The sequence below is a fragment of the Uloborus diversus genome, chromosome 8, assembly GCF_026930045.1.
Source record: "Uloborus diversus isolate 005 chromosome 8, Udiv.v.3.1, whole genome shotgun sequence".
In the NCBI taxonomy this organism is placed as follows: Eukaryota; Metazoa; Arthropoda; class Arachnida; order Araneae; family Uloboridae; genus Uloborus; species Uloborus diversus.
This window is the reverse complement of record NC_072738.1, coordinates 34923653-34937376: the sequence shown is the minus strand read 5'-3', so window position 1 is coordinate 34937376 and position 13724 is coordinate 34923653. Positions and strand designations below refer to the sequence as shown.

Genomic DNA, 13724 nt, shown 5'->3' with positions numbered 1-13724 from the left:
TGTTCCAAAATTATTCTCCTCTTTAGATATTTTTGAGAATTTCTCACATTCTTATAGAATCAGCTTGGTTTAATTAACTATTCAACTTCCACTTTGTATTTTTTACTAGAGTTACGAATGTTTTAAGGATTCGCTGGTTGTCTGTTTTCTTGCTATTGGATCAGAAATTTTATTTTTACTTTTGAAAATATCCAAAAAGAAAAAAGTGACTCATATTTGAAATATTCTAAAAATTCAGAAGCTCAAGACAAACATCACTTTGATGGTATATATAGTACCTTTTTCTGTTGGTGTATTGATTTTTATTTTCTACATGCAAACTGCAGATAAATAAAAAATATAAAATAATCGTTCGTTTTGAAATACAGCCTTTAAAGTGCAACGACACAAAGTTCAGATTTACCTGTTCGTCAAAATTCAGAACTAAATGCTATATCAATACTGTTTTACACTAACCAGGAAACCACAGAAATTGTAGCAAAACTACAAAAAGTTGAAATAGATAGCTATCGAATGAGCATATTGAGACATTTTATTGATCCTAAAGGTATTTACTCTTGTGTCCCTCTGTCAAGATATAAGATCTTTAAGTCCCCCAAAATTTTAAAAAATGTGCAAAAGACTTTGGGAGAATGTGAAGATGTCATTTTCTCGAGGACTATTTTATCATCTGCATGGTGCAGGACATTCAACTGCAAAGCAAGCGAAAGATGTCTCCTATTACTTACCGAAACTCGGTAAACAGAGCAAAACTTAAAACAAATTTCGTCAAGACTTTGACAGGGTGCCTCTTCCTCAGAGCAAGGTCACAGCCCCCTAAAGATCGTAAAGACCCCACCCCCCAAAGAGAAAAATACCCCTCAACACAACCCTTATCCCCTAAAATTTCAATGTCGCAGTCTGCACCCCTGACTTTGAGACCTTATATTTAGAAAACAGGGCCCTGATGGCAAATAATACATGCATCCAGAAACATGTTTTACTATTCAAATTCTACTAATTTGATATTTTTCATTATTACAGTATTGTATGGTTTTGTAGTAAGACAAGGATACCCGGACATACATAGTCTTCTATACAAGCAGAGATACTACGGCTGATCTTAATCTTTTGATTAAGTTCTAATTTTGTTTTCTGCCTTAAAGCTTTAAAAACTGCTGTACCACTTTTTTGGCAATATCCCCCCCTCCCCCTCATCATGAGACTTGTTAAATTTTAGTGGAGCATACTTGTTTACATTTAATGTTGCTGTGTTTTTTGAAATGATGTTTTGAATATTTTTCTACTTTTTTGCAAATGTTAGCAGTTTTAATAAAAGTACTGTTTTTTCTAACAGTATCTTCAAACTGTGAAAATATTTACTGCTTTTATGTTATATTTGCCTTTTTTTTTGACTTTTTCTTTATTTTATTTGATTTTTTTTCTTTTTTTTTTGAAATGCACATTTTAACAGCTCCATGTGAGATTTTTTATTTAAGATTCATTGATGTTCTTAATTGACTTTTAGTTTTTCTCTTTTTCCTTAAATTGTACTGAAATATAGGAAAAATACTTTCAATGTTCAATTTGAGTGTATTAGTTTTTTAGAAAGTCTTTTGATTACTCGGGTTCCTCAAGGATGGAGTTTGATGGGTATGCAGATCCAGGCCTATTAAATGGGAAAAATTAGAACTAAAATTTTTTAATCAGTACTAGAGTTTTTTGATGAACAAAAAATACACGAGAGATTGCATTCCTACTTAAAACACTTATTGTTTTTTAAATCTAAGTTAATGATTATCACTTCTCTTTTTTTCCCTATGGGTTATTTTAAGTAGGTGTTGCTAAAATTAAAAAGAACCCTCACATTAACACCACCAAATATTCTAAGGCTTTTTGTCTTGAAATTAGGATTAGTAATTAAAATGTTTCTTGAAAAAACATTTTATTAACCACTTTAATTTTTGCCATATGAAAGAAAATTCGATGTTCTACTATTGGTGTAAATATACATTTCAGAAGGGAATTATTCATGTGTCTAAATATAAACTTGTTTTTATCAAAAAGTTAAAGTTTCTATTATGTTCTTAAATATCAAAAGGAGTTCATTGGAGAATAAAAAGCGCTAGTACTACAGAAAAGTAAAAGCTGAAGAACTGAATCCCAGGATGTGAAAGCTAAAGCCGAGACAAAATAAAGCTGATGTATTTATTAAGATTAAACATTCTGAGTAGAGAGTATAATTACTTAAGAACATTATTGATGGCTATAAAGCTTTAAGTGACGACTTTTTTGCTATATGTTTTTAAATATATATTATTTCCTTATTTCATATTCAAATAATTGTTACTACAATCCTGTTTATTCATAGCTGTTATTCTTTTCCTTTGTCTCGTGCAATAAAAATTGTTGGAACTAATCTGTTGCTGTGCTCAAATCCTTTGCAATCCATTCTCCCTCTTCTCAACAAACTAGCTGATTTAGGAACATTAGGGGAAATTTTATTTTGAGTTTAGAATTGGCTGACTGGAAGAAAACAGAGAGGATGGGAAATCATTTTAAATGGAGTGATCGTTTGAGTGGGGTTCTTCAATGATCAGTTTTAAGGCTTCTTTTGTTTGTTTTTATGAATGATATTCATGAAAATGTTTCTGGAAACATGAATCGTTCATAGAATTCAAATTATAACGTTTTTTAAAGCAGATTTTAATAACGGCTAAGCCTTATTCACGCGATTGATAACCGAATTCATTGTTGGCCAACAAGGAAATAAAATGCAATGATTTAAAAGTTTTATCTGTTGCCAGTTTCTTTAGCAAATAAAATACTTAACATTGACTTTTAATAATATATGGCTTTTAAAATGGATTTTCAATTTTCCCTCTTGATTCTACAGTTGCGACTCAGTCGGTTTTTTTTTTTTTTTAATTTTATCATTGCTTGTAAATGCATTTGGACACACACTTTTATTGTTAAATTTTGTGAGTCTCCCAGATTTTTATCAATGTTGGCAGATATGCATTGCTACAAAAGAAAAATTGCACCAAACTTTAAAAAACCTCAACCATATCAATTTCTTCAATTGAAAATTTCATTTAAAACAATTTTAACATTATAGTTTGAACATTCTCATTTGCGCATATGTAGGACAGTATGTAATGGAGGATTATTTGAATGAGATTCTTTAAATTAATTAACGGGTAATTAATAACTGGTAGTAACCCGCTTAAAAATCAAAAACACACAAAAAATGATATAGAAATTAATTTATTTTGAAAATAATGAAAATATTTAACAGCTGTACAAAAAATGAAAGTTAAATTCGCTTTCAATGAAAGCTAAGCTTAGCGACAAATTGATTGGTAGTGAACATCTTCAAACCCAAAAGTCCTCATCTGAAATGAAAAAAATATTTATCAATGAGAATGATCACAGAAAATAAACTTGTGATGAAACAAACAGGAAAGTAACAAACAGAGGGCCATTCCACAGAAAATCAGACACTCACTACAAATCACACATTTTGTACTACCAGGTGACAGCTCTATATCTGGCGTCATAATTTATATTTTAAAAATGTAACTAACAATTATTTTTTCCTTAGAATCCACATTAACATAGAAATTTAGGATAAAAATTTTTGCTTGTTATTATAACACGTTTTGAAATTAAATGAAGACCTGTCACATGCAGGATGTAACATCTGTTTTGGTGACCCAGATAATAACAAGGGAATCATATGAACAGAACTGAAAATGTTTTCAACGTTCTAAGCTTCATTGAATCAGAGTAAAGCATAACTAAATATGGCGTTATTTTCTGGATCAGCTATCGTTAACAGTCAGTTTTAAAGCAAAACAAGGTGCCAGTCAAGTTTTATTACGGTACATATTTTCAATGCAGAACACCACTAACAATGGGGACTAAATAAATAGGTTAGATCAAATATTTAAACTGGCCTTTGGGTACCATACTTGCCAACCTTCAAAGAAAAAAAAATAGGAGATTCTACTAGAGGTATCTAGATGATTCACCAGCAACATATATCATGCGTCATACCAGTAGCGTAGCTAGGGAGGGGCCGGTCCGCCCCGGGCGGCACTCTTCTAGGGGCGGCAAATCGACGCTTTTGATGTGAAAAAAACGTATTTTCCATTATGGTTTTAATCTGCCACTGCAGGCAAAAAGAAAATCATCGAAATGTAAGGCTTTTGTATTACTACTGGATTAAAAATACTTTGATACGAAACAAGAGTCTTTCTTGACAGCATATCGGTATAATCCTTGTTTTTCTCCGAGGGGGCGGCAGTGGACAATCATGGGACCAATGTTGTAGAAGTTAACTCCAGGAGGGAGAATACAAGGAAGTCTTCCAATTTTCGTTATAAGAAAAAGTTCACACTGGATTATAAGAGAGTTTCTTAAAAACCACTTTGTAAATCAAAAACTTTCTGTTTTTTTTTTTTTTTTAACTTCAGGAAAATGGTGACAGGAGTAAAGAAGGGGAGGGGGAGGTATAAAATGGTACACGAAACAATTCATTGCTTATCACAGTGGTGGCTTAATATGTATCAGAGTTCGCTTTAATTTCTCATTCATTATAAGAGTTCTCTCAAAGGAAGTAAAAGGGATTTCTGTTTTCTCGCTTTTGAGAGCAGAAAATCTATCCGACAACTTTGTATCACATGTTAGTCTATCCTTGTCGAAGTTAAGCGAATTACAATTTTCAATATTTGGTTTGGTTATTGATCCCTCAACTTGGCCAAACATAGTCTAAAATTGTGTTTTAGCGTATTCAGCTTCAAATAATTCCGGTTGGGAACCTCTCCCACATCTACTTTGTAATCTAACAGCGGGAAAGATAGCTTCAAAATGTTTTTAGGTGGGAGAGTTCTGGAATATTTCATCCTCTTTCCTGATATCACCGAAGATAGCTTAGGATTAGGTTTTTAGACCTCAATGCTGCAAAATTTCTGGGCAGAGCCCTGAACCCTGTGTTTTCCTCAAACCTAGCAAACACAGCCAAAAAGTACATAGTTAGACCTTCAATTCTGAAAACTTTCGTAGAGAAAATTACCCACCCTCCCTCCCTCCCATCTAAAGTCTCAACATATAGCCTAAAAATACCAATTTGTAAAAACAGCACTTGAGCCTTGAATATCCTTAATTCATAGCCTAAAATACGTTTTCAGGATTCCAATTTCGGAATTTTTCGGAGAGAGAGTTCTTTAACCCTCCTCCCCTCCCCTTCTTTTACCTAACGTCTCCAAGAGAAAAACTGTGTTTTGAAAACCTCAATTTTGAAAAATTTCCGAGGAAAGAAAGCCGAACTACTCACTCCTTTTCCTAACGGCACCAAAGATAGCCCAAATTTTCTTTCTTAGAAATTTGTGGGGGTGGGAGAGCTCGCTAACACTTCCTTTTCAAAGATAGCCTAAAATGAACTTCAGTTTTAAGAAAGATTTTGAGAGGGAAACATAACTCTGCCCCCTCTTGCTCCAAACATTATCAAACAAAGAATAAAGTCGGGCGTCAATTACGAAACTTTTCCACGAGAGAGCTGCTTGGCTTCACAACATTTTTGGTGCCCCCTTTGAAAGCGCCACCAAAGATAGCCTAGAATTGCGTTTTTGAGACTTCAGTGCCGAAAATTTTCCAAAGGAAGAACCCGAACCTTCACCAAACCACCGAAGATACCTTTGAAATTGATTTCAATTTTTAAATATTTTAGTAAAAAACCTCAGCGCCAATCTCTCTTCTAACGCTTACAATTGCGTTGCCAAAGATAGCCTAAAATTGCATATTTCAGAGCTTAAAATTTTCGAATTTGACTATTAACGATTTTCTTAAGAAGTTCTTCTGCCCTTATATAGAAGTTTGGTAAGACCTCATTTGGAGTATGCTGTTCAGTTTTGGTCTCCTTATCTTAAGAAAGACATTAATGTATTGGAAAGGGTTCAAAGGTGAGCTACAAGGCTAATAAATGGACTTTCTCACTTAGACTATGATTCCAGGCTTAGAAGGCTCTTGAGCAAAGAAGAGACCGAGGGGACATGATTCAGTTGCTTAAATTTATTATAATGAAAGATGTTACGGGGCTGAAGTTTAGCACTGAAAACAGGACAAGGGGTCATTGTTTTAAGCTATTTAAATCTCAGGCTAACATGGATGTTAGGAAAAATTATTATTATAGCAGGGTAGTGGAACCTTGGAACAGCTTACCGGAAGAGGTGGTAGTGAGCAAGGGTGTAGATAGTTTTAAGAGGGCCATTGATCTTCACTGGGGATTGTAAATTGACTAGGACCAGTCTAGCTGGGCCCAGAGCCTGTTGCTGGTCGTCACTTTTGTATTTGTATTAAGCTCCCCAAAGTAGCTAAGATGCATTTTAAACTTTCATTTCGGAAAATTGTCTTGCGGTGCACACCGATCCCCTAACGTCAACAAAGAAACACTAAAAGAGGCTTCAGTTTTGAAAAAAATAGGGAGCAAACCCAACCCGCCCTCTCTCGGAACTTTACTAAAAATAGATTGGAATTACGCTTTTTATGCGAACATTTAGCAATTTTCTCCATGTGGTCCCTTTTCTCCCCTCCTTTTTTTTCTTTTGCAAGTATATAGAAATTAATTACGTCTTGTTTTCTTCAATCAAATTTCTAATTTTAATTTAAACACCTTTAACAATTTAATGTATTAGCTATTTCACAACGAAAGAGCGGCAAATTGAAGAACCGCCCCGGGCGGCAAACACTGTAGCTACGCCACTGCGTCATACCAAAATTATTATATTATGCTTTTAAATGCCATGAATATGAAATTTAAATTGAAGTAGCCTTTTTTCTACTGAGATGTAAGCTAATTGGTAGCAACAAGAAAGTACTGCAAATGAAAAAACATGATAAGGAGTGACCTTTGCTTGAAATTTCGAACATTCCCCCAAGAAGTAGCTGAAAAAATTTAATTACTGAAAATCCTGAAAAAATAAGTAAATTTTTAAAATAAAACATAAATAAGTTGATACAAGGTAGCACATGTTAAAATAACTTCCAACTTTCGAAATAATTGAAACCTTTTCTCAAGATGAAAATGAATGTAAATTTTGAATTGTACATGTAGAAAGCTTCCAAAAATAAATTTTTACTTAATAAGTGATTGATTAAAATTTTTTTTTATATGTAAAACTTTTGAACAAATCAATTCCTTCAGTGCTCTAAATTAGGCACCAATTGGAAAAAAAAAAAGTAATTTTTTGGAAAAAAGAAAAAAAAAATAGAAAAAATATTTAAAAAAAAAAAAAAGATTTTTTGAAAAAAAAAAAAAAAATTGCAGCAGATGAACAGATATGGGGAAAATGGAGTAGGGGAATGTGGGGAAAAGTCAAATGGTTAAGTGGCTGAGTTTTTCCAAAGTGAATAAATTGGAAATTTGTTTTGAAAACTACAGTACATAAAGAACAGACATTGTAATTTATAATAAAACTTGCGTTGAAACAGTATTTTTTATTTTTGGCAGAAAATTTGAGTTTTCACATTTTTTCAGCATGGGGTAAGTGAAAAATTAAATATTTTTGAGATGAAATATTTAGTTAAAATTAATTAGTTAATAAAAGGTTGAATGAATAATTGAAAAGATAATGAAACAATAAACGAATAATTAAGTGAATAAATCAATTGATGTATGAAGAAAAATAAATGAGCAATTAAAAGAATGAATGAATAAATATGTGAATTACCGATTGAAGGAATGTAAATGAATTAATTAATAAATGGAAACAAATTGATGAACATTAAAGGATTGAGTGGGTAAATGAAACAAGCTATTTCACTTTGCCCCATATGTACTTGACTGATTGTACAATTTATTTAAAATACAAATAAGCTTAATATTACCTAAATTAATACTACATTGAATATTAGGAGGTCTCAATTAATGTTTAAAATATTAATAACAATAACTTTATAATTTTAAAGTAACAAAAATTATCCAAAGTTTTGACTTACAACAAAATATTATAACATGAGTATCATTTTTACTTTCTTCTATATCTAATATATAGAAGAAAGTATTGGATTCGTGCAAATTTTCGAATTTCGAATTTTGACGAATTCAAAAGTTGAGGTGTGCTGAGTCCATTTCGACTATTTTTGGAAAATGTCTGTCTGTCTGTCTGTATGTGTGTATGTGTGTCACGTCTGTGTGTGACCAGTTTTTGTGGCCGCTCTACAGCAAAAGCAACCGCATGAAATTGAACGAAATTTGGTACACATATGTGAACTTGTGCTCATTGGTTTTTGGCGCGAATTCCTCCAAGGGGGGTGGAGCAATGGGACGTTTTTGAGTTACGCGTGCTTGCTATTCCTCAGGAAGTAACTGGCGGAATCAGACAAAATTTGGTCCATATGTTGCCATTAACAGGAACAGGTGCTGATTCAATTTTGGTGTCAATAACTCAAACGGGGGTTGAGCTATAGAACGTTTTTTGCCGTCAATTGTGACTGCTGTATCTCAAGAAATAATGAACGAAATGAAAGAAAAATTTATCGGCAAGTAGCCCTTAGTGGGTAAAAGAGCTGATTTTATTTTGGTGTCAACAGCTAAAAAGGGGGGTAGCGCAATCGCCCATTCTTTTTTTCCATTGTGAGTGCCCTATCTCAAGAACTAATGCTACGTTCTGGTTGAAATTTGGAATATATGTGAATCCATACGTAAACAGGCTTTGGTTCAATTTTGACTCCAATCGCTCCAAGAGGTGTTTATTTATTTTATTTTTTTTGCGAATAAAAATAGCTTTATTAATGCAACAATAAGAAAGATAAATCGTAATAGATTGTCGTCTGCGTATTTCTCGTGATTTTAATTGTATGGAAATGATCGGAAATATTATCTCAATGATTTAAAATTTTTAACTGTTGCCATCTTATGTTTGTTAACAAATAAAATATTTGTAATTAATTCAAGCAAGGCTTTTAAAATAACTTTCAATTTTGGCTCTTTGCTTTGCTTTTACAATAATTCAGACTAATATTGCAGACTAGGAATATTGCTTCCTCGTCAAGCATGGGGAGGGATCAGAAAAAGGAAAAATATAGAAGAAAGTTTCGTAATGGCCACAACATACTAGTTTAAAAATTGCCTGCATTACCAAAAGCTTTAATTTTTGGCAGTATTTTTTTCCTGGCTGGAATAAACTACATGTGGTACTAGATAGTTAAAATAATACCAGATAGGTGGAGCTTAAAGCAGAGACAGACTCCATTTCACTTTGCCAAATGTTCCCCTACTTAGCAGCCACCATTTTCTGGCGTACCTACATATTATGCTTAGGAAAGAAGTGGCACAGAATCATTATAATGTAGCTTTGTTTCAAATTGGTGCAGAAAACCTGTTTTAGGTCTCTAGCATAGTTTTCATAGAATTCCTATCCCTAGGGAGAAAAATGGTTTCAGTCCATATTCTTATGCATTATATGGAGTTGTAATCTCCTCTGGCATTGGCAGATGACTAAAAACGGGCACCATCAATTGAGAAGAAAGTGAAACATTTTGATAATAGATTGAAGAAACTTAAAATGGGTGAAAATTTAAAAACACAGCAAATCAGGAGATGGAAATAAAAAATGGCAGTCGCCCATTAAAAACAGTAAAATTGGCAAGTATGGGGTACACATGTATCCCCCAGTGTTACTAAGAGCAATTTCATCAAAGCAAACAAATAAGCTATGTGAGAAAATGCTGCTGATGATTTTTCATTTTTTAAAGTGGATAGTTGATGAATTACAATGAAGTTGGTTTCAGTGAATGAAGAGGCATGATTTTTTTAGAGCTTATTAATCATAAAATAGAGCAGAATGCTTATAGTTCAGTGTCCACCCTTTTTAACAATATTTATTGCTCAGCACCAAAGGAAAGATCTCAATTAGATTTTTTTTATTTATTTTTTTTTATAAATATTCTTACCTTTCTTGCCGTCTTTGGTGGCTTGTGACATTTCACTAGCCACCGCACAGTTTTATTCATTTCACTCCGGGTGATAGGCATGTTCATCACTTCTTCCAGTTCAGGTTTTTTTGCACTTCCATTTCCTTCTTTACTCCTTGTGTTCTCAATTGTTTTCTTCATAGGTTCTTGATTTTTTTTCTTTGTGAACTAAGTAACACAAAATACTTTTTTTAAAAAGAGACATCATACAGCCTACTTCACCATTTTGTTCTGTCAAACCACTACTTGAACTACCCAGAAGAACAATAACACTACCAGGGTTCGAAAATATTAAAAATATAGTGATATTTTTATATACATGTTACATAGGATATTTTGTACCCAATATTTTCAATCCGCGTAACGTAAAGTAAAGTAACAACTCCTAAAAAGCACAAATTCGCAGATTACTGCAGACATATGTTTCAGGGAACACCTTTTTCAATGCAAAAGGTAGTAACCTTATGGATGAAAAGACATCCGACAAAAGCCAAGAAGAGATAAGCATACAACTTAAAAGATAAAAATAGCAGATTAGCTAAACACCAATGAGAAAATTCTAAACCAGTAAGGAACCAATAGGAATGCGAACGGAGGCCAGGAGCTCTCTCTGAAGTACAGAAAGGCCAAAAGAGAATTCAACTGGATAAAGATTAAGCCAAAGCTTAAACAAAAAGAAAATGTCAATAACCGTGAACTGCAAGAAAGGAAAAGCAGAATGGAAGGGAAAAAACAATAAGAAATGAAATAAACAAAAACAAAAATTTTTTGGAAAAGGAAAAATAAAGATAAATAGAAGAAAAGGAGGGGGGGGGATGTCAACTAAGACAAAAAAGTTAACAACAAAATTAAACAAAGCAAGACAGATAAAAATTACTGGAAAAAATAGGATGGAGAAAGGACAGTGTTAAATAGAAATGCAAACAGAGGCCAGGAGCTCTCTAAGAGGTACAGAAAGGACGAAAGAAAGAATTAAATTGGACAAAGATTAAGCCAGAGCCTACACAAAAAGAAAATGTCAATAACCGTGAACCACAAGAAAGGAAAAGCAGAATGAAAGGGGAAAAACGCCAAGAAATAAAATAAACAAAAACATTTTTCCTGCTTTTGATGAATCAGAGTAAAGCACTACTAAAAGCGTTACTTTCTAGATCATCTACTGAGGGCAGTTAGTTTTAAAGTAAAACAAGGTGCTATTCAAGTTTTGTTACCAATACATATTGTCGATGCAGATTGCCACTGATGATGGGGACTAATGCTTGAATAAATCCAGCATTGCAAATCAAATATTTACATTGACCACACACATGTATTGGAATTAAAAAAAAAAATTTCGTCAAAGCAAACAAAAACAGTTATGCGAGGAAATGCTGCTTATGATTTTACATTTTTGAAAATGGACAGTTGGTGATTTACAGTGAAGTTGGTTTCAGTGAAGGAAGAGGCGTGATTTTACCATTTTCTGCACTGTTCATAAATTATAAAATAGTGCAGAATGCTCATAGTTGAGTGTCTATTCTCTTCCACAATATCAGAACCAAACTCAAAATCCCCAATTAGAAGTTAAAAAAACCATTCTCACCTTTCTTGCTGTTTTTGATGGTTTGTGATGTATCAGGGGCCACCGCACAATTTTATTCATGTCACTCCGTGTTTTTGTTGAACACTTGTTCCTCAATTCATCTAGCTCAAACTCTTCACCACTAACTGTTTCTGTTTCAATTTCTTTTATCCACCTTCTCCTGTTTTCCATTATTTTTTTTCTCCGTTCTCGCTCTTTTTCTCTTGTGGACTAAGTAACACAAAATATTGAAAAAAAGAAAACGGATATTATGCAGCATACTTCACCATTTTGTTCAGTCAAACCAGTACTTGAACAACAAAACAGCAATGATTAGGAGCATTGACTTACTGATGCGGTTACATTTATACAACCCGGAAGGGGGGGGGGGATAAATAAACATGCTACCATTTTCCTGCATATTATCCGTGGGCGACCTGTAATCCGCAGGTCTTAAAATCGGCCTGAAGAAAAAAAAAGCTTCGTATAATCCGGGGATAATACGATGTAAAAAAAAAAAAAGTTTAAATTTAACATAACATTTGAGCAACTAAACTAAAAACGTGAAAAGGTACTTGCTTTGAAGGCATAATCAAAATTAATCTGAAATATAATCTATATATAATGATTTTTTCTTGAAATCAAGATTATAGTACGCTAATTACTTGAAAAACAGAGTCAAGACAAAAGAGCAAACGGTCTTATCTTGTGCAAATGGCTTCCTAATTCACTGTAATGTTGATTATTTTACAGAGCCTGAATTGCATAAGAGGAGCATTCAAGCAACGTAAAATAACCAACATACAGGCAGGCAACGAGAAGGAACATGCAAGCAATGTAAAATAAACAACATACAGTCAGCGTGCGGTCTCTATCGGTGAATCGGAGCGTTGGTGTTAAGAAAAGAAAATCAAAGATAATCCGCGGCAGCGTATAATCCGCACCTCATAAACTTTGCCTTTTTAACAGATAATCCACGGATTATATGCAGGAAAATACGGTATGTATTGTAACGACTACAGAGCTTTCGTAATCAATGAAATACAAACCATGATGGATAACAGGGCTTCAAAAATGAACTACACATAGTTAAAGTAGCCCAAAATGCAGCAGCATGTTTTACCATAAATCATCATGCATGCTCAAGATGGTGAGCAAGATGAGACGAGGAAGACAATCCTTCTCAGGAAATTCTCCACACAATAAAAATATAGAAAGGAAAATGACTTCAAAAACATTGAAACAAAACTGATAATACATGAAACACAACCTATAGGGCGGTAACTAACTGAATATACCTGCCTTGCCTTCAATATTCGAGTTGAACTGAACCATTGTTTCTTTCACTCGTCTGGTCAGTGCTAATTCTGTATTAGCTGCCAGTTTGTTTGGCACTCTAGGCTTCCTTAAGAGGTTTTCTACCTCCAGCTCAGTCACTCCAATGCTGAGCTGCTGAGTGCTAATAAGCACGAAACTGCAGTCCTTGGCTGGAATGACTGAGCTGGTGGTGTATTTCATGCACTTAAGAGTGTACTTCTTTTCAGGGAGTTTGCTGTAAAGAGCACACAGCCATTTTCTTTAAAAAAATGCTTCTAAAAAACAGCGTGACATGTGACAAAGGGAGGGGGAATATGAAATGTGACGCAGGAAGATGAGGGTCGAATTTGTTGAAAAAAGTGTGACAGAATGTAACTGAGGGAAGGGGGTCAGATTTGTTGGAAAAAATTGTGACATCATTTATGGACAGCCCCCAAGTGAAGGGTCAGTTTGGGATCGTGTCGCACGCTACCTGCGTGCGACAAGTGCAGATAGCGTTTTCACTATATTCAGTAAATTACCGCCCATTAGCCAGGGCTAAAGCAGAGAAATACATCGCCAGCTCAGTCATTTTTAGCCGAGGACTGCAGTTTCGTGCTTATTAGCACTCATCAGCCCGGCATAGGAAAGTGACTGAGCTGGAGATGGAAAACCTCTTAAGGAAGCCAAGAGTGCGAAACAAACTGGTAGCTAATATAGAATTCGCAGACAAGACGAGTGACCGAAGCAATGGTTCGGTTCAACTCGAAGATTGAACGCGAGGCAAGGTATATTCAGTAAATTACCGCCCATTAAGCACGAAACTGCAGTCCTCGGCTGGAAATGACTGAGTTGGCGGTGTAACTCATGTATTTTTGCCTCAGCTCTGGCTATAGGGCGGTAACTTACTGAA

General features: G+C 34.1%; 1 protein-coding gene across 1 annotated transcript; it reads right to left on the bottom strand.

Moving 5' to 3' along the window:
• Positions 1-3230: 3230 nt before the first annotated feature.
• On the bottom strand, positions 3231-13359 carry LOC129227492 (uncharacterized). Its single transcript, XM_054862065.1, has 3 exons — positions 11537-13359; positions 9934-10122; positions 3231-3374 (listed from the first exon to the last, which is right to left on the bottom strand). Exons 1-3 carry the CDS (start codon positions 11705-11707, stop codon positions 3324-3326), a joined length of 411 nt encoding a protein of 136 aa, XP_054718040.1. The 5' UTR covers positions 11708-13359; the 3' UTR covers positions 3231-3323.
• Between the last annotated feature and the right edge of the window lie 365 nt (positions 13360-13724).